The 21,902-nt window shown below is 35.9% G+C and overlaps 1 protein-coding gene across 3 annotated transcripts in view; it reads right to left on the bottom strand.

Moving 5' to 3' along the window:
- AEBP2 (AE binding protein 2) overlaps positions 1-21,902 on the bottom strand; it is a 95,611-nt gene that overhangs the window by 51,323 nt on the left and 22,386 nt on the right. For all 3 annotated transcript variants that reach the window (XR_011540320.1, XM_070620742.1, XM_070620741.1), the window contains exons 3-5: positions 18,689-18,796; positions 4,567-4,753; positions 548-672 (exon numbers count right to left, since the gene is read on the bottom strand). Coding sequence is in view for 2 of the 3 variants with exons in the window: in XM_070620742.1 (XP_070476843.1) it covers positions 548-672; positions 4,567-4,753; positions 18,689-18,796 (420 nt within the window). In the remaining variant the exon portion in view is untranslated. The remainder of the gene's footprint in view (positions 1-547; positions 673-4,566; positions 4,754-18,688; positions 18,797-21,902) is intronic.

Below are 21,902 nucleotides of genomic sequence, written 5' to 3'. Positions count from 1 at the left end.
CTGAGTGCCTACTACGTGTTAGGCATAATTCTAGACACTTGGGACACATCAGCGGAACAAAACAAATAAAAATTCCCTCGTTCACGGAGCTTTAATTTGATGGCCATTATCTTATTTACTGTTTAACACAAACTTTAGGTATATATTTGGGGGGGTAAGAGAGGGGCACGCAGCACAGAGGGACATGAGCTAAAAAGAGCTGAACGCTCTCATTTTACAAATGAGGAAACCAGAGGTCAAAAAACACACCTATAGCTTACTTAAGGACAGAGCCTGGTCTTCAAATGCCCAGTAGCCCAAATGCCCCCCCAATATTCCTACGTAGCTCAAACTACAGGATAAAATATCCAATTTAATCATAATGTTTGCTTTATAACCAACACCACAAGTAAATTTTTAAATACTGTTGAAGCAAAAGGTTTTGTGAATTTTGTTAAAATGTATTTTCTTAGATTTTGAGCAATTCAGAAATATGATTGTGAAATTCAAAATACACATTCTTGCAAACTTATATATAGAATTAGAAAAAGAAAAATCAAATACTTACAGTACTATGAAAAACAACACTGTGTCCCTTCCCTAAACTTTCTATGTGAGCTGAGAGGTTAAAGCATATGGCTCGATGCCTTATCGCATCCAGTGTTTGTGCATCGAAGAAATCATGCGGTCGTGCTAAAAATCAATACAAAAGAGAGAAAGAATATTTAGAAGAACATCTCGGTCTGCCAGATAGTCTGTTTTCCACAAAAGTATGCAATAAGTAAGAAAGAGTGAAAAGATTAACAAGTATCTATCTAGTGTTTAAATGTAACATTTTTCTGGCTTTCAAAACGCAATCTAGCTGACAAGATAAAGATGTACAAAAGAAGAATTTCAACTAATGAGTGAACGTGGGTTAATTCTGCCCCTTGGTGTCTAAGGTTCTAACCTCAAACCTCAGGATTCCACATTTCAGCTACTATCTTGTCCATATAATTTTATATTTTACTCCAGCATCTCTCCTGAGCACCAGGCCTGCATTTTCAACAATGTGATGAACATCTCCATCTGTACATCACAATGAGATCGCAAACTCACCACGGCCAACCAGAGAAATACATTTCATCAACACTGTACATCAACATGTAAACAAAATTTTTCCAAATTGGAGAAAGTGGTAATATTATTTTGGGGGTTTTGATAAGTATTTTCTTGATTATGAATAACTCTTGTAATAATAATCTAAGAAAATTATAAATACATTTTTGAATATCAATGAGTCCACCAAAATTCTTTCTAACTCCCAACTCCACCAGTTATCAGCTGTACAACTTTGGGCAAACTGCTTAATCTACCTTAGCCTGTTTCCATATTTGTGAAAGAGAGATACAGCAGCTACAGATTATGATTAAGCAAAACAAATTCACATGAAAAATGCCTGCTAAGTCATAAAACAGGTCATATTAATAAGCTTATACCACTTTTTAAAAATAATCAACTCACAAACCTAGAATAAGCAATCTTTTAGTGTGAACACAATGAAGTTATACATTCAAGATTGAACTTGGTAAGAATATTTTTAAAATTTCAATTTTCATCCCGCTAATATTATTATAAATTGTGCTACTTTAATTCCTAATAAGAATATTGCTCAAGATAAAGAAAATAAGTTGATTATTCTGCAACTGAAGAGCTTTACTAATATATTTAAGTTTTCAAGATCATCTGTAACTGAAAATTCAATTTTACTTACAATAAAAGAAATGTCTTGATCTGCTGGTATAGCATATTCTGAATGAACATGCACGCTGATCTACCCCACTATTGTGATTTACCACTATGTGGCGCGGATTCGCCTCCACTATTCACGGAATTCTCAGAGCACTTACACAAATCCAGAGCTTTTGTGGGGGATGATTTCACCAGGAGGCATACTCAATAAAACACCTAGACAGCCCGTTCTCATTGGATTTTTCCTCAAAACGAAATAAGCAAAACACTACCTAGTAATAAACTAGTAGAACGCACAAGACTAAGAATGCAATGACAATGGGAAATCAATACGAAAACATATTTGACATTTATGGGAGAAAAAAGTCAGGATTTTACCTAACGCTGAGAAACAAATCCCCTTCCTATTATATCTGTGGCTACTGGGGGAAAAATGTGCACTTCTTCCATGCTCTACAAATAAGCTTTTTCCTGAGAAGGATAAGCACTTAGAGAAAATAATAAATAACTCCTCTAAATCATTCAAATCGGTCACTCCTCACTCAAGATTGAAATACAGCAGTCATCACTTGAATTAAATTCACAATAATTAAAAGAGCCTTCAAACTTCAGATTCTATACATTCTATACATTCAGACCTTAACCATGTTAATGTCCATTCTTAAAGTATCAAGAATACTCAACTACAACACTCTCCAAAGCAAGTGTGTGTCATGATCCATTAGAGTAAGGGAAGGAAATAATATCACTTGTTTATTTTTTCACCTCAATGTTTTTCGAAATTCCTTCTTGGTAATCATCTTATAACGTGCGTTAGTGGTTATTACCTGTATACACTGTATAAACGCACGTTAGGATTGAGTGCCCAGGCATTTTTTTTAATTGATTAGATACATACTCAAAAACCCTGGAGACCATGAAAATTTTCCTGTGGTTCCAAATCATACATGTTATCTGATTTTTCCCCCTTTAGGTGTAAGAACGGTATTATGGTCATGTAGAAGACTACCCTTATTCTTAGGAGATGTATTCTTAAAGTATCTTGGACTAAGAACAAAAACGTGTGTATATACAAAGAGTAAGCAAATGAGGCATACTGATAAATCTCTAAGCGAAGGGTATTCAAGTGTTAGTGTATTATTCCTTCCACTTTACTTTCAAGTCTGTCAAAAAAATTTTTTTTAAACTTTCAATTCTTTAAAAACCCTATCAAACGGAAAATTACTTATGCTTCAGTTCTATTATTTATAATGTACTTTTCACCTAGTTAAGTAAAAATGACCCTTCTGAATTACATGAGGAAGGTGCTAGCAAAGTGCTCATTTTAGTTCACTGCCATGGATAGGTACACTTTCAAAGGACTGTTCTGCAGCAGCGGCAACTCTGCCAAGTCAAATCAGCAGTGTCTTAACGGCAGCTGCCCCCAGTAAAAGGTCTTGAATCTCTTCAAGTTCAGACAGTCACAGATTCAGGGCTGTCCTCAAGCTCACCAATAAAACAGGAAACAGAAAGCGTGTTTTCACGCACAATCTCTCCCCTCCCACTCTACTTACACAGCCTGTCTTACTAAGCTAACTGGAAAAAACACCAATGTCAAAAGCAGCCACATACTTAAGTGGTCACTGGTCCTCCATTCTAAACAAAGACTAGATACTCCTGAACCTACAGTCTCTTTACAAGAATAGATGGCAAACTGTACAGGTATTACCAAGCAAATAACGTGAAAAAGTAAGTTTAAATGATTACTGTATATACACTGAGATGAAAATAAGAATGAGGTTAGGTGAACCAGGTGGGAAAAGTATTCTGAGTCCCATAATACATATTCAGCAATTTTCTGTGTGTGACTGCAAGCTACTCAAACCAACACTCAAGTAAAATAACCAGGATGTTATTTGCTTTTATGAAAGGAAGTCAAAAGGAAAATGAATCCATAACCTAAATTCAATAGCCAACTTTGAAAACTAAACATGCTAATTTCAACAATAAGAGATTTGAAGAGTTTTAGGAAAGGTTATTTTTCACTTGTGGTTTGTGCATTTGTCCACTGTAGCTTTGCGGTAGCAAAAAAATTTCACTGTTTTACAGACAAGCTTAACAGTCTGGACAAGTGTCTGGAGTCTCTCCTGGTCTAATTAAATCCAAAGAGAAAGGGTAAAATGCAATCTTTGTTTTTCTTTCAAGTTCACTCTTACGGTGGACTCCCTTTCAGTGCAGCTTCAATCAATCCTACGTCTTCATTCAGGGTAGATTTAATTAACCAGCTGACACTAAGAACCACGCACAGTGCTAGGCTCTGGGGTTTCAAAGTCAATTCCTGGTTCCAATATTGTTTACAAGACTTATCATCAAATTATGTTCTCCCTAAATATCAAGGCTACATCTCATAATCTGGAAATTAAGCACATAAACATTGTACATATGTTACAATATAGACTGTTAAACCCTGAGACAGACTACAACTAGTTTTGCTATCCACACACACCACTTTGGAGTACATACATTACTTAATTTTATTTGATTTTTTCCTTTAACATGTTCAAATTTTTTTTTAAATATTGCTGGAAACACCAATGGTGTCATGTTAAATTTTATTACTTTAGAATAGAATTAAAGTAGCCCCCCAAATCTAATTCTGCACAGGGCTTGTATTCTAAGGCCACATATATACTTACACTCCCTTAGCTGCTACAGATAAAACATACATCACTGAATTCTCACACTGACACACAGGAATTCTATCTATTATTGTTAACGAAAACAGGCAGAGTTTAAGAATGGTAAAAACTGGATCTGCATGAAAGTCCAAGATATAAACAAAAGCCATCTAATACAGATTTTCAGTAAAACACTTACGTAATGAGCGTCGTCTTTTGTTCTTTAATTTCCTTCTTTTGTTCATTCCAGCTTTAGAGGGAGACTCTTCTTTGGCCTTTGGCTGGCTAGAAACTTTTGAGGAGTTCTGCTGACTGAAGTGTGTGGGTACATGGCGAGCTAGCCCTCCCTGAGAAGCAAAGCTGGCATTGCAGCCACCAACAACACACTAAATGAAAATAAAAAAGGATGTCAGGGATGCTGTGAGGACACAAGCATAACACAAACGAGTGAATGTTTCATATTTTCAGAAGGAACTCATTAGTGCTACAGAACTAATTCCAGAAGGGAATTATTAGGGACTAGCACAATTTCTTTGTTTTATTAAGTTTATTAAGTTGCCCAATAAATACACATTGGACAGTGGCAGACTCCCCCATATACTGCTCTTTTCACTATATGCAAGCCACAAGTAGTGGGCTCTTCTTCCTAGAAAAATCTGGTTTTGAATTAATCACTTTTTTAAGAGGAGTTGTTGTTTTTATATCAAAGAATTAGATATCCTGACAACTACTTGCATTCCTGAATTTTTAAAATTATTTTTATCTTAAAATACATGCTACTTTAAAACTTTCAGCAGCCTCCCTACTGTTCTCCTCTGTTAGGTAGGAAAGAAGTAGAATCACACTGACTTTTAAATTATTGGATCTAACTTCTCAGAAGAAGACTTATGCTCAGGGTTGGTCTTATGCAAACCTTCACGAGTTCCATTAAATACTGCCTCTTTAGCCTTCTGTACTTGCAAGATTGAGAAAAGGTTGACTACCCCAGGCACCTAGGGGATCTGCTATTCCAACAACGAATGCAAAATGTTTGGACAACACTAAAATTACAATGCACAACTTAGGTACAGTACAAGTGTATGATTTCTAGTTAGATCTTAGGAAATAATATTTGCAGGTCTTCTATCAAATGAATGTTATTAATTAAAACAAACACCATTTTATAAAATGATCCCCAAACAGCAAAATTCACTTTTCTATTAGAAACTCAGCTCAGTTAGTTTCTCACTTGAAATCAAATTCCAATCATGCAAATTTGTCATGTTTAACACCAAATATATCCATCACTTTACTACTAGGTGGTTCAACTTATATTACAGTTTGTCTAGATAACACCATCAAAAATCTACATGCTTCCAGGCTCTTTCTTTCAATGCAAGCAGCTCTACCATTTTAAACTTCTAAAAACACAATACAACCCTCTGCGAGTAGAGATCACAACTTTATTCACAAAGTCTCTCTAAAGCTGCTCCAGTGAAAAGGAGCCTCACACTCCTTTCAGGATAGCCTCATACTAGATACTTATCCCAACTCATCCTTTCCATGCATTTTGAAGGCAGGAACATAATTTTTTGAATATATGCATTACCAGAAGCATCGTGCAAAATCATCGATACTTATTAAATATATTAGCAGAAGTAAGCTGTTTGTAGATTTTGATAAAATCAAAGTTGGCTGAAACACTTCACAGCAAGCTACTTACAGAGTGCCATTAATCATTACTCTACTTATTTTGATATACAAGAGACTTCTTATGCGCTGTAATGGCAGTATCTCAGTATTGCTAACAAAAACCTTTGCCCATTCTAGGGTGCACACGCTAAGTTAAGAGGCAGAGGAATGATTTGAGATTTCAGTCAAATATGTATTTACTCTATGTCCAGTACTACGCGGGATGCTAAAAGTGTAAGGATGAATAAGATACAGTTCCCACCTTGGAAGAGCTAATACGTGGTCAGCAAGACATACAGATAAAGTGATAACTTCAAAGGATCTAGTGAGGGGTAAAGCACAGGGTACTATGGGAATCCTGAAAAGAAGCGATTAGCCATAACCACTACTTTAACATTAGTATTTCACTTAAATCTTACAATGACCCTATCAATAGTGTGGACCTCAGAGAATTCGCATCAAGAATGTTCAGCTACAGGTTCTGAGCATGACAAGTTAAGCATCTAGGCTACTGAATTCTTACAATCTCAATTCTACACATATTTTGAATACAAACAATACTAGGTTTGGGGTTTTTCACCCCCCCATGAGGAACATTAGCCCTGAGCTAACATCTGCCACCAATCCTCCTCTTTTTGCAGAGAAAGACTGGCCCTGAGCTAACATCCGTGCCCATCTTCCTGTACTTTATATGTGGGATGCCTGCCACAGCATGGCTTGACAAGCAGTGCACAGGTCCGCACCCAGGATCCAAACCGGCAAACCCCAGGCCGCCAAAGCTGAATGTGCGAACTTAACCACTGTGCCACTGGGCCGGCCCCAGAACATTGCTGTTTAAAGATTCCATCTTCTCTAGATTACTACATTGCCAGAGAATGACAAAGCCCACCAAAGTAGACACTAGCCAAGTGCTGCTACTCTAAGTAATGCCACTATAACTAAGAAGCTGGATTAATTTTTATTATTATTTATTGGGGTGAAATTCACATAACATACTATTTTAAAGTGTATAATTCAGAGGTCTTCAGTGTATTCACAATGTTGTATAACCACCCAGCTCCACATCCTTGTCAACACTTGTTGACTTCCGTTTATTTTTACTAAAACCATCCCAGGTGAGTATGAAATGGTATCTCACTCTGGTTTTGCTTCGTATTTCCTTACTAACCACTTTAATTTTTAAGTTGAAACCTGATATTCAATTTAGCTACTGAAAAACTTTTAAGTATGTTTGGAACAATCTGGGTATGTGAATCTACTTCTCCAACTGCAAATCTAAATACAGATCTTTTAGTGTCTGAATAGAGAGAGCTTTAAGTACGTTATTCTTAAGGGGTTACTTTTGCACCGTCCAATACATTTTAGCTATTAGACACATAACAGGTACTAAGCACTTGAAATGTGGCTACTCCAAATTGAAAAATGTTCTAAGTGTAAAATACACACCAAATCTGGAAGACTTAGTACCAAAAACAGTAAAACATTTCATTAATTTTACATACTGATAAGATGTTGACATAATAATATAATGGGTTATGTAAAAGATATTATTTAAATTATCACTTGATTCTTTTTAATTATTTTAACGCAGCATTTGAAAATTTTAAATAACGTATTTGGCTTACCCATATTCCCATTATACAGTACTGTCACAGAATAAACCATACAATACTTACTTTCCTCACTTTTCAATTTTAGAAGATATCACCCTCATATTTCCTAACACTCGCTCTAAAAACGAACATTAAATAAGCACCTATTGTGGCCCATGAGTCAGACACTTGAAGGAATACAATACAAATAAGACAATCTTTGCCCTCAGGTTCACGGTTTAGTATTAGTTACTGAAACAAATTTGTTGAAAAACTCCACATGACAATGACAGTTCAGATCTACGTTCAGGTTTAAATTCTGAGAGATTTGTGATATGACTCCCCAGGATTATCCTTAATTGTAAGATCCCAGTAGGCTAGTTAGACTCATTTTGTTCCTGGATTGTTCAACACTGTACAAAATAGTCCCTGACAGCATCGAGAACTGAGAGAGTAATAGCCAAAGTTTATTTCAGGGGCCAGCCCCGTGGCCGAGCGGTTGGGTTCACGTGCCCCACTTCAGCGGTGCCAGGTTTTGCCAGTTCGGATCCTGGGCACATACCTAGCACCACTCATCAAGCCACGCTGAGGTGGCATCCCATATAGCCCAACTAGAAGGACCTGTGACTAGAATATACAACTATGTACTGGGGGGCTTTGGGGAGAAGAAGAAAAAAATAAATTAAATTAAATACATTTTTTTTTTTAAAAAAAAGTTTATTTTAAGCAGCAATGAGAATTCTAATATAAAATTGTTTTATCTTAGATTTTGATCATTCATCAATCAAGTATCATAAATATAAAAACAGAAAACAGAAAAGTAGAGAGAGAATTTAGAATTTGAGAAAGGGTGCTTTTATTAAAAAGGAATGTAATAGAATCACACACATTTCACTTAAATACAAATTCTTTTACCCTTAAAGGGGAAAAAATTTTAAGCACATCTAATCAACATTCTACTAAGTATATATCCCAGAAAAAGCAGTGAGAGACGAATCTGCTGTTGCCTCAAATGGCCTTAGTACCTTCATTCCTCTTAACATGAACATTTCATCGTGCTGAGTGTGATTTTTAGTGTTCAAATATTCATGTTATATTGTCACCTACACATACAACAATGACCCCTGAACTCAAGCCACCACACAGTGTTCTGATGAAAATGCAACCTGTTTCAACCAGTAGGAAAAAAAACTCGTTGGACACTCATTGTTTTCAATATTCTAGCTCCCAAATCCACTGAAACACGCTATACATGCTGGCTACCATTGTGGTCAAGTAGCTGTTCTAAAATTTGCAACATGGAATTACTGTTTTTTTCAAGCAGACCTGTTAAAATGGAGCAATACTAAGACTGTCTTAGTACTAACAAAGACAGTCTTATTCATATTTATATTCCTAGAAGTGCTATGCAAATCTACAGGGGGCTACTGAAACAGAGCAGAAAGCACCAGTTTCACAGAAGATATGACAGTATTAGCAGGTGATCTAAAGGAAAACCTAAACTCCACATAGAAATGTTGATTTCTTAGCTTTGACAAATATACCACAGTAACGTGAAATGATAACATCAAGGGAAACAAATTGGGTGACGGTACATGGGTACTCTCTGCACTATCTTCTTAACTTTTCTGCAAATATAAAATATTTCCAAAATAAAAAGCTTTTTTTAAAATTCCAGGTAGAAAGCACAGCCTATACAAAACCACAATAAGGACAAAGTGTGATCTATTTGAAAACTACAAGTACTATAGGTATGGCTGGAACACAATTTCCTATAAGGGTATAGTAAGGGAACAAGTGAGTGGAAAAGTAGGTACGATCAGAGATGAAGACCTTATCATGTGTCATGCTAAGAACTTCGGATTTTAATTTGTAGAGAGTGAGCACTTACCAAGGATTTCAAATAACAGACTGACCAATAGAACCACAGAAGATGAACTAAGGAAAAAGGGAAGTGAGCAGTAATAGTCAGATTCAAAATACACTGAGGGTTAAACTGACAGATTTCCTACACATTTAGGGATAGGCATAGAAGAACTTAAGAAAGAAATCAAGAATAAAGCAGGGCTCCTAAAAGTCAGAGTGACGGATGAACGATCTTACCATTTACTGAGACTACTAAAGAGCCATGTTTGGGATGGAAAACTTCAAGATTTTGCACGTTAAGTTTGAAATGTTCTATTAGACATCCAAACCAAATATTCTATTCTGGAATCCAAGAGGGAAAGGTAGGACTAGAGATAAACACCTGGGAGTAATCAGAAAATAAATAGTATGTAAAACCAAAGGACCAGATGAGAACACCTAGGGTGAGAACTTTTAAGAAAAGAGAGCACTCTCCAACAATTAGAGTCTAGGAGAGTGGAGGCCAGCAAGGCTAGTAACTAGGAAGGAGCAGACAATGAGTCTGGGAGTAGGGGTAGGAAGAGCGGGGATGAAGAACAGACAAGAGTGGTATTAAGGAGGCCTAGAGAAGAAAGTGTAATAAAAGCAAGATGCCACATGCACAGAGTAAATTCCTTTATGCTTTTCTTTTCCTTTTAAAGACCAGTGAACTGGTAATTGCATTTACCATAGAAATGTTCTCTGGTATCAGCTAATCTATCAGCTATAATAAGTGATATTTCTCTTAGAGAGTCTCCTATTAAGAGAAGTATCTTGTAGAACAGAGGTTCGTAAGCCTGGGTGCACATCCAAATCACTTAAAAGATTTTTCTAAAATATAGCAATGCCTGAGATTCTAATTTAATTGGCCATGAATGCGACTCAGGAACCAGGATTTGGATACCCAGTGGCACAGTTCATATAATAAAGGAAGAATTACCTCTTGATTCTTATTATGTATGTAGGTGAGGTGATGGGATGTGTTAATTAACTAGATGGAGGGAATTCTTTCACAATGAACATGTATATCAAACCACCACGATATATACTTTAAATACCTTAAAATGTTGTTGATTATATCTCGATAAAGCTTAAAAAAGAGCAAAAGGTTTTAAAATTATCAGTATCAACTATCATTATTAAACAGCTCATAAAGGAACTGAAGAAGGAAATTATTTCATCACCCATCACAGTAGTGAGGGATATAACAGCTTAAGTGTGATTTGATAAAATTTCTTTCTTCTTTATCAGCAATTTAGGCTAGGTTCTTGATTCCAAAACACCTAAGAGATCAGCTATTTTAAATATCAGGCTTGAACGTCTGAGTTTTTCAAGCACTGCTCTATCACAACAAGAAGTTATCCAAATGCATCAATATTATGAACAAGGTCATTCATGCAGAGCTCTAGAAAAGTAGTTGTTGAGGAAAAATTACAATAAATAAATTAACCCAAGACAACTAAGTAACTATAAATACTGTGTCCAAAGTAAACAGAAACACTGGAATAGGGGGACACAAGTCTGGAAAGAAAGTAAAGCTATTGAGCTGATCTGAAAAGTACAACTACATAATTTCTAACACATGCAAATGTATCCATTGCCATAATGGTAATAAAGTAAGGGAAAAGAAATCAAAATAATCACGAAACATACTGTATATAACTAATTTTTATTTTCTTCAGTAAAGAAAACTATTTCCAAGCATGGTGTGGTTGAAGCCACTTAAGTATGACAAAGCTTAACATGAGATGACTAACAAAAATCAGAATCACAATTAAAGAAAAAAAGACCAAAAGAATAGGTGAAAGAATAAAAAATGTTTTCCAAACCTTTAATAATCAAAATGTTTCACTAGGTTTAACCAAATGGCAGCAGCAACTCCCCTTCCCACAAACTCTAAATGTAGACACAAAGCACAGGGAGACACGCAACACAGTGAACACGGGAGGGAGGAGCTTATCTAGGAATTATCTTTGCACTTTAATTACCACAGATAAATATTATAAAAACACAAGGCAAAGAAACTATATTTGTGTTTTAGGAGTATATTTGATTTTACAAAAACTAAAATTTCATAATGAGCTGACATGATCAATTATTTTCATATGACACTATCTTATCAGGCATAAGACAGATAAGTTTAGGGAACATAAAATTAGGCTTAAACCTAAATGACACAACTATGACTTTAATTTATTTCCCATATCCAGTCAATGAGCTCTCACTGACTTCCAGCTTCTGGCACCCTTGCCATTACCAGCACCCCAAAGGAGACTCTTAGGATTCAGATCTTAAGACAGCTGCCCCACAAGCCACATGAGCAAAGACTGATAGATCCAATATATAAAAATCTGTATTAGATGAACACCAAAAAAAAATGACAGTCGTGGATTATAAGCCAAAGAATAAAATAAGAACACGTGTCCATTCCACAGAAAGATGAATGATTAACTGATAGAACAAAGAACAGAAAGCACTGTAAGTAGAATACCAACGAACGAATTCAGATGGGAAGACAGAAAAATACTCATTTTGTAACCCTCATAGTAATAATTGATTCAGGCGAGAATCATCAATGGATACTAAAACTAGTTCTAATGGGGATGTAGGTTCAAAGTATCTCTCCAAAAATTATTAATTGTAAAGACACAAAAAATAAGTTTACAATGGAGAACCTAGCAAATTTCACTTTAATCAAGTGATGCTAGGTAACTGCATCCACGATGGAACAAATCAAGTGTCCCCTGAACTGATACAGTAAGCATTTTGTTTTATTTTCTCCACAAGTGCATAAAGTGAATCTGATCACCAAACAATCTCAAAATGAGGAGCGTACAAAATAAAAGGTTTACACACTTCAAAAATATCAGTGCCGTGAAAAATAAAGAAAGGCTGAGGAAAACTAAATGCAATCGTAAACCAAGGGGGAAAAAACAGCTATAAAGGACATTATTGAGACAATTAGTAGAATATGCATAGCTAATAGCATCAATGTTAATGTCTGGATTTTGTTAACTGTACTAATGTCATGTAAATAAATGTCCTAGTGCTTAGAAAATACACATACTGAAATATTTAGGGATATTGCTCCTCTCAAATGGTTCCCCAAAAATATGTGTGCGTTGGGGGTGTGGATAGGTAGGGAAGGAGAGAGAGAGAGATGGGGAGAGGGAGAAAGACAGATGGAGAGACGATGATGGATAGATAAATACACATAGAGCAAACGTGGCAAAATCTTAACTGGTGAATCCAGGTTAAGGGTAAATGGGAGTTCTTCATACGTGTATGTGTGAGGGAAAATACATGGGAGTCAGTGCATCTTTTCTGTAAAATGAAATTATTTCAAAATTAAACAGTTTTAAAAATCTGCATTTTAGAAAAAGCACCATAAAAAGTGAAGAAAAATGTCAAAATGGGGAAAATATTTAACTCCTATCACAGCAATGATGCACTTTTTTTCCTACTTTACAAAAATGAACGAGTTCGAAAAGATTTCCATTCTAAAAATACAAAAATAACAGAAAAAAACAGTAATGTGAATATACAGAAACACATTTACATTGTATTTACATTGTACATATCTACAGTGTATATACACAGAAATGCATACTAATCTCAATACACAGAAACATCTAGATGGTAGAACAAAGAAAAATTAAAGAGAAATGACAAGCTAGGCAAAATATCTATTAGATATAGCAAATACATACATTTAAAATTGAGTTTTTAAAAATCAGAAAGAAAAAATCCAATAGAAAAAAAGGCAAAACAAATGAACAAGCAATGCAGGGAAAAAAACCAAATAGCCAAAACATGTAAAGATATTCAAACCTTGCTAGCAGTCAAAAAAACTGCCTAGCAGATTGGCAAAGATAAAACAGACTACTAACGCCAAGGTTCAGCAATGTTGTGGAGAAGGAGAAACCGCCACTGCTGGTTAGAATATCAATTGGTATGTTTCTCCAGAGGAGGAATTTAACGACACCTATCAAAAGCAAGTCTATACGTTTACCCTTTGACCTAGCAAAACAGCTTCTAGAAATTTATATTAGCCGACAAAAATCGTCGATAAAAATGTATTCATTGATTACATTATTCTTTATGTTGGGGAAAACTGAAAAGTTAAATATCCATCAAGAAAAGAATGGTTAGGGCCAGCCCTGTGGGTGAGTGGTTAAGTTCGCAGCCGCAGCATGGCTCGATGAGTAAGTGGTGTGTAGGTCTGCACCTGGGATCCAAACCTGCAAACTGTGGGCCGCCACCAGGCCAGCATCGTGTTTTTTAAGATATGAAATAAACTGAACTCTTCAAGGAATGCTTGAAGAATACTGTAAATATAATAGAAAAGGCAAAAAAAAAAACAAAATACAAATAATATTAGAATAATCAAATTGCCAGACTAACAGACAGTAAGAGATAATAACAGGAATCTAAAGACAACACACAGTCCATCTATCACACAGGAGCCGTTCTGCATTACAACTTATTGAGAGGCACTAGAGCACAAGTGGTTAAGGACACAGAGCCTGGGTTCACATCGCCTCTGAAATCCTCAATCTGCCACTAACTGCCCAGGACCTGAGAGCACATTTAATCTCTGCTTACCCCCGTTTCCTCACCTATAAAATGATGGCAACAACTATAATTACCCCAAAGACTTGTCGTAAGGATAAAATTTTTGTTAAAATATCTAATGCAATAAAGTATATATGTACATGCAAAGACTCTTCACCACAGCATTATTCAAGCCTTTGCTATCAAGATTATTTCTGACCCCTACTTCACCCTCCTCAATACACAAGAAATACTAGAATAGTCAAAAAGAAACTTCTTGCAACCAATTGCTCTTACATTTAATTTCTAAATAGTCCAAGCTTGTTAGTCAGAAATATTTTTAGAAACATTTTCAAATTGCCACCATAAAGTATCGCCTACGTATATGAAACTACATGTTATTCCCTAAATAGTCCACTCATTCTTTTATGCTTCCTTTTCTTTCTCTCAAAAGTACCTATTCTCCGTAATTAGATAGCAGTGATAGTTGCACAACTCTGTGAATATACTAAAAACACTGAATTGTACACTTGATGAATTTTATGGTATGTAAATTATATTTGAAAATATGTGCGTGTGGTGGTTGCCCGGTCAGCTCAGTCGGTAGAGCATGAGACTCTTAAAATATGTGCGTGTGTGTATCTGAAATGATCTGTCACTGTAAGACAAAACTCTCAGCTTCTGTGTAAGTCCCTCTTCATCTTCATATACTGAGGGCAGGCAAACATTTTTTAGACAGAATACAAAAAGCAGTAACTATAAAAAGAAATAGTTAATAAATTAGGTCTCACTCAAATTAGAAACTATTCTTCAAAAGATCCCATTAGGAAAGGTAAAAAGGATAACCAAAGACAGACTGGAAGAAGGTATTTGCAATACATATATCTGACAAAGGACTTGTACCCAAAATATATTAAAAAATAGATGTAATAATAAAAGACAAACCATTCAATAAAATAACAGGCAAAGACTTGAATAGGCACTTCACTCAAAATAGGATATTCAAATAGCCATAAGCACATGAAAACGTGCTCAACGTCATTACTCACCAGGGAAATAAAAAAGCCACAATGAGATACTACACATCCACCAAAATGGCTAAAATTAAAAATATCAATAGAGAGAGCAACTAAAACTCTCATCTACTGCTTGTGGGAACATAAAATGATACAACCAATCTGAAGAAGAGTCTGGTAGTTTCTAAAGCTAAGTATGCCCTACTGTATGACTCAGCATTTCCACTCATAGATACCCAGCCAAGAGAAATGAGTATATGCATGCAATCAGAAGACATGTACAAGAATGTACACAGCGCAGCTTGATTAGTAACAGCCAAAGACTGGAAACAACCCAAATGCCCATCAGCATGAGAATGGATAAACTGTGGTTTATTTGTTCAATGGAATACTCCTCAGCAATTTTTAAAAGATGATTGGTTTATACAACAACATGGACAAATCTCACTGATATTTTGTTAAGTGAAAAAAGCCAGACACAAGAGTTCACATAACTAAACTGGGATGATAAAAATCATAAGATGGCCTGGGGGAAAGCTTAGAGGATGAGAAAAGGGACAGACTGGAAAGGAACGTTAGGAAATCTTGTTTTACTGAAAACATTCCTCATCAGGGTGGTGGTTACACAGGTGCACACACACATATAAAACAAATCTTTAAAGGGTTGAACACAAGTGTACTATGGACACTTTAACGTATATTATGTTTTGTTATATCTAAAAAAATTCTTTTTTTCAAAAAAAAATAAGAAACTTGCCCAAAACATCACCTCATCACCTCCTCTCTATAGTCAACTCCCGCTCACCTTCTACTACGCTTTCCCAGCCCCCATGACAGCCAATTTAATTGATCCCTAATCTACATTTCCAGAGAACGTTTTATAGGTCACTATTAAAGCACTTAAAGCATTTCATTATTTAAATCTATTTAGATGCGTATAAACTTAAAGAACGCATGCTTCCTGTCTTTCTTATGCACCTTGCTTCCAAAATGCCAAGCACAGTGCCACGTACTGCAGACATCAATAAATGTTTTCTTCATATAATGATTGCTCTCACTTATACAAAAATGCCTCACTAAACCAAACCCCTTAACTTTTGTCTTTTAAAGACAATTTCTTTCCTCTCCTCCAATGAAAATCTTCTACAGCTTCTATAAAGAGGATTTGAGGGGAACACCCATTTGTACAGGCTTTGAAATTAAGTGGCACATCATAATATTATAACCAGAACTGCTGCCTTAAAGAGAAACATATGAAAATACACACAATGAGAAAGTAAATGATTCTTTTACTTTAACAACAATAATATCTTACATTTACTGGACACATACTGTACTATTCTGTTAGGTAACTAGCAATACCAATTACACATTAGACAGGAAGTTAAAAAAGCTGTCTGAGGTCACACGTGTCTAACAAATGTCGAAGTCAGGATCTACAGGATCACTACAGGAAAAACTAAGGTGTTAAAGTTATAGGATCCACATGCCAACAGAAAGGTCAACGAAACCAAAGAAAGAAAAAAGAAATCCAAACAGTTAGATGTATGAAAAGATGCCCAACTTAACTCATAATGAAAGAAAAGCAAATTAAAACTACATTAGGGTGCAATTTCTCACCTACTGGATAGAGAAAAATCCAAAAGTGTGACAATACCCTCTTCGCAAGGCTGTGGAGAAGGTAGACATTCTAATATTGCTGAAGAGAGCACAATCCCTAAGGAGGGCAGCTTGACAATGTTTATCCAAATTACCAATGCTTATACAGCCTTTGGTTCACCCACTCCTAACAGCTGTGGGAAATCTTTCCTACATACGTAATTATACATGTACAAGATGCCATACATGCAAAGACTCTTCACTGCAGCACTATGTGTACAGTCATGCGCTACATAACGAGGTTTCAGTCAAAGACAGACTGCACAGACAATAGTAGTCTCATAAAATTAGTGCCAAATAGCCTCGGTGTGTAGTAGCCTATACCACCTAAGGTTTGTGTGAGTACACTCTAAGGTGTGGACATGATGATGAAACCACCTAACGATGAACTTCTCAGAATATACCCATTGTTAAGTGATGCATGACTGCAACAGCAAAAGACTAGAAAAAATCCAAGTGTCCATATAAGGTTGGTGAAATAAACTGCTACAGCAACACAATGGAATACCATGAAGCTATTAAAAAAAGAGAGGGGCACACCCAGTGGCACAGCAGTTAAGTGAGCACGTTCCGCTTCAGCGGCCCAGGGTTTGCTGGTTCGGATCCCAGGTGCGGACATGGCACTGCTTGGCAAGCCATGCTGTGGCAGGCGTCCCACATATAAAGTAGAGGAAGATGGGCACGATGTTAGCTCAGGGCCAGTCTTCCTCAGCAAAAAGAGGAGGGCTGGCGGCAGATGTTAGCCCAGGGCTAATCTTCAAGAAAAAAAAAGAAAGAAAGAAAAGAAAAAAAAGAATATTCTCTATGAACAGATATGGAAAGATCTCCAGTATAAAGAATGTTAAAAAAGCAGGGTGCACATAACACACAATACAAGACGTTAATAATGGAGGAAACTTAGTATAGGGAATATGGAAACTCTATAATCTTTGTAATATTTCTAAGTCTACAACTGCTCTAAAATTAAAAGTTTATTAAAAAAAAAGCAAGGTACAAACAGTACATAGTCTACTAGATTTTTGCGTAAGAAGGGAAGGAGAATGAGACTACATATTTATTTGCTTGTAGTTCCATAAAGAAATACTAGAACAATTTACTAGAAATGAATGACAATGGCTATATATTTGGGGGAGAGAGAATAAGGGAACAAGGAGTAAGATGTTTCGATGTAAAGTACTTCTTTATAATTTCTTAACTTGGTAATGATCGTCTTTTCAAAAGAAAAATTAAGTGATTTTAAAAAGCAACTCCAGAAGAATCATCTCATTCTCTAATGAATTGCAAGGGATGTTTCCAGCATAGTATTTACCCACCAGTAGGTATTAGGGGTTTAACAACTATTAAACTTCTTTAAAACACAAACTTTTACTCTCCATTGTATATGTTTCTCATAATTACAAACCAAATATTTTGTTTAATCTTTAACAAAGATAAACAGAAAAATGCTTTTTGTGGAAAACTTGCTCTGTATCCGAATTACCCAGAAAACATGTACTTGACACAGTGATTTACAACAAAGCACTGTAACATGACCTCAAAACTGAGTAAAAGAAATTAAAGCCCTCAATGATCCATAATTTCATTTTTTCATATAATTAGTATTGTTTGCTAATAAAAATGCTGAAACATTTGAAAGTGAGAGAACAGAATCAGACAACAAGGTATTAAACAACAGCCAACCAATTTAAAAGACATGCATTTAAATGGTCTAGCCTCTAGCTATATTCAAGACCCCTGACGGTGACTTTTTTCCTATTCTCCAAATTTTAAAAGTGAATTAAATTATCTTCACCTCTATCTGTTTTTGAAACTGCACGCATCTACAGGAATGTCAAAACAAATGGCTCTTTTAAAAATTTTTAGAAGGGCAAAAGTACGCCCATTAAGAAACATGTCAACTTAAGTTGAAATTAAAAAACAAAAAACTTACATACACTTAACTTACCTTGAAAGGTTTGTCTCCACTGTGTGTCAGCATGTGCCTCTGTAACCAACTCTGACTGGTTGACGGAGTGTTATATACTTTACAACCTTTCCATAAGCAAACAAATACCTGTTAAAAGAAGAGCCATAATAATTTTCATCACTTATTTCAAAGAGTTTTATTCCTTGTAAGCGCAAAGAACATGCTGAAAGTCTTCAATTGACAAAAAGAGCCATTTAATGTCTGAGCCAATCAAAATGCTTAACGTAGGTAGTTAAACTTTCTAAACATCCTGCATGGGAGGCACAGTTCTAACCCTTCCCCCTTAAGGCTGCTGCCCGGTCCCTCAACAAGGAACTGACACACCATTCCCAAAGTGCCCTTCAGAAGGAAATATACACATTATTAACAATATATCCTTAGCCACTGGGACTATGGACTATTATTTACATTTTTGTACTTAGTGCATGGGAAAAAAGTATGTATTAATTGCAAATATCAGGAAAATATACAAAGAAACAATGAAAATAAATCAAAATAGTAAAATGTCAATTAGTAGATACTGATAGTTTCATCTTCAAAAATGAGTAACACAATTAAACTACCAAGTCACAATTTTTCTGCTCTTGACTGCCTATTCTCACAAGCATACTATTTATTTTTATGTTGTCCTTTTCATTAAAAATGATTTCCAATGATCTTGATTATAAAGCAAAACAACACAAAATGTTAAATTATTATAGTTTCAAAAGCAACGGGCACAACTCTATCATCATATTAGATCCATGTTCTTGGATTCAGGCAACTTAGTATGACTGGGTTTGGAACGCACAATCTAAGAAGTGACAATCTCATCTTTATCATCTTCCTACTAGTCAGAGACCAGTTTCCTGATTATACTTCCATCAAACTGAACACTGAAAACTGATCCCCAACATCAGCAGAAGTACAGATCTATTACAATGACTACCTTCAAAGAAGCACTTATGTTCTTTTCTAAGGTAAGAACAATTATAAATAGAGCCACACTTTAAAGACTATAATGTACTACATTTAGAACAGAATAGAGAGACACACAGAACTGAAGAAACATTCATTAAATGGTTTAAAATAAAATTAAAAGACTAGGGCCGGCCCGGTGGCGCAGCAGTTAAGTCGCACATTCTGCTTGGCAGCCCAGGATTCGTCGCCGGTTCAGATCCTGGGGGCGGATGCACCGCTTGTCAAGCCATGCTGTGGCAGGCGTCCCACATAAAACAGAAAGATGGGCACGGATGTTAGCTCAGGGCTAATCTTCCTCAAAAAAAAAAAAGACTAGAAAAACCGGCAGTCTAAAATAGCTGAGCTCAATTTTTACTCAAAACTAAAACCAGGGGCCGGCCTGGTGGCTGAGCAGTTAAGTTCGCACCCTCCACTTCGGCGGCCCAGGGTTTCGCCAGTTCGGATCCTGGGCGCTGACACGGCACCACTTATCAGGCCATGCTGAGGCAGCATCCTCCATGCCACAGCTAGAGGACCCACAACTAAAAATACACAACTATGTACCGGGGGGCTTTAAAAAGGAAAAAACCAAAACCATTTTACATCAGATAGGTCTAACAAGGCAACATCACCATTGCTATTTAACAGACTGCTCAAAGCTCTTGCATGTTCTCATTCCACAACACATCTGCTAGCTTCTTTTAGTTAAACAGATATAGAATAACATCTCCTCTTTCACACTTAAAATTCCTGACCCTAGTATATGTTTATAAAATGATTCCTGAAGTTTCCAGAATTGAAAGCTACTTTTAAACAACTCCAGAAGAGAAAAAAAAATTTGAAAAGCTACACCTATGTACTGTGGAAATTAATTCAATGTTTGACAATCACATCCAGATAACCAGCACTACCTATCAATTTCCTGACTCAAGACTATTAGACTCTCAGAGTCATAAATATTCAAACCAAGTAAGAAAAGGGAATCAGAGGCTGGTCTAAAATTCTCTGACAAGTCATATCAAATAAACAGAAACGGCTTAAAGCAAGTATTTGGGAACAAAATTAATGTCACTTATGTAATAATTTTTATAACAGTGAAGAATTCTGTTGATGTAACTCTTAAGTGAGCCCTGTGCTTAGGTACTCTCAAAGAAACAAATCAAATACATACTCAAATCGTGCCCCACCTAACATTACCAAACCACTACTACCCTTCTAATTTTTTTTCTATGAATAAACATGAGTATGGAGGCGACAGCAGACCCTGTAATCCCGTCATACAGAGCCTTAATTAGTGAGGAGGTGTGCTCTAGACTCTAGTGGAATAATGCCAAGTATCACTATTAGGGCAACATCTTCAGGTTCAAAGAAAAACCATAACCTTCAATCTAGCGAATTTTGTAGGAAATGAAATAAGTATAAAGAGAACAAAGCTAACTATGTTTAGCTATATTTGGGTGAAATATTTGAAAACTAATTCTAGGGGAGGACGTTCAACTTGCACAAGGGTGGTCTCGACACCCAAAACAGGCACTAAAAATTCACATGAAAGATCCACAAAAACCACAAAACTGTTAAGTAAAATTTCCTTTCCTAATCTTTATCAGGAAGACCCTTTGATGAAATAGTTTAAAATCTGACAAAAGGGTCTTTTTCTTCAAAGCTGAAGACTCTGTAGATGCACAATATCTGAAAAACATTTTTATACCCTATTTTTAGAAACTTTCACATAGCAAAAGTTAACCCTGAAAACCAAATACTATAGGAATTCAACCCAAATTTGGAAGGAATTATTCAAAAATAAAATGTCATGGTTCCACTATACCATCTTAAATGAATTAAGATCTAGCTATGTTAATTAGAATACTGAGGCACAGAGGTTTATAGTCCAAGCTCTCATGATACACAGAGACTTACGGCCTATTAGGCTGTGTTAGGCGTAACAGAAACAGAACCCAAGTAGATCGCCTGAATTCCACCCAGCTCTTTCACGCTTTGTAGCTATGCAATCCTAAAAGAATCATTTGTCTTAAGTCCCTGTTTCCTTTTTCATCAAATAGACACTATGAGCACACATCTGATAACTCCAAAACACGATGAGGACGTAAGATAATACATTCTCTCAGAAAGACTAGTTAACACAAAACTTGGATGATATTAGACACTGGAGGTGCCTTCTCAAAATAACCGCCATCAGATTTTTCTGCCAGACTATCCAAGAAAAAAAGAAAAACACAACACACAGCCATTAAAA

Source organism: Equus przewalskii, chromosome 5 (assembly GCF_037783145.1).
Source record: "Equus przewalskii isolate Varuska chromosome 5, EquPr2, whole genome shotgun sequence".
NCBI lineage: Eukaryota > Metazoa > Chordata > Mammalia > Perissodactyla > Equidae > Equus > Equus przewalskii.
This window is presented reverse-complemented; position numbering and strand designations above follow the sequence as displayed.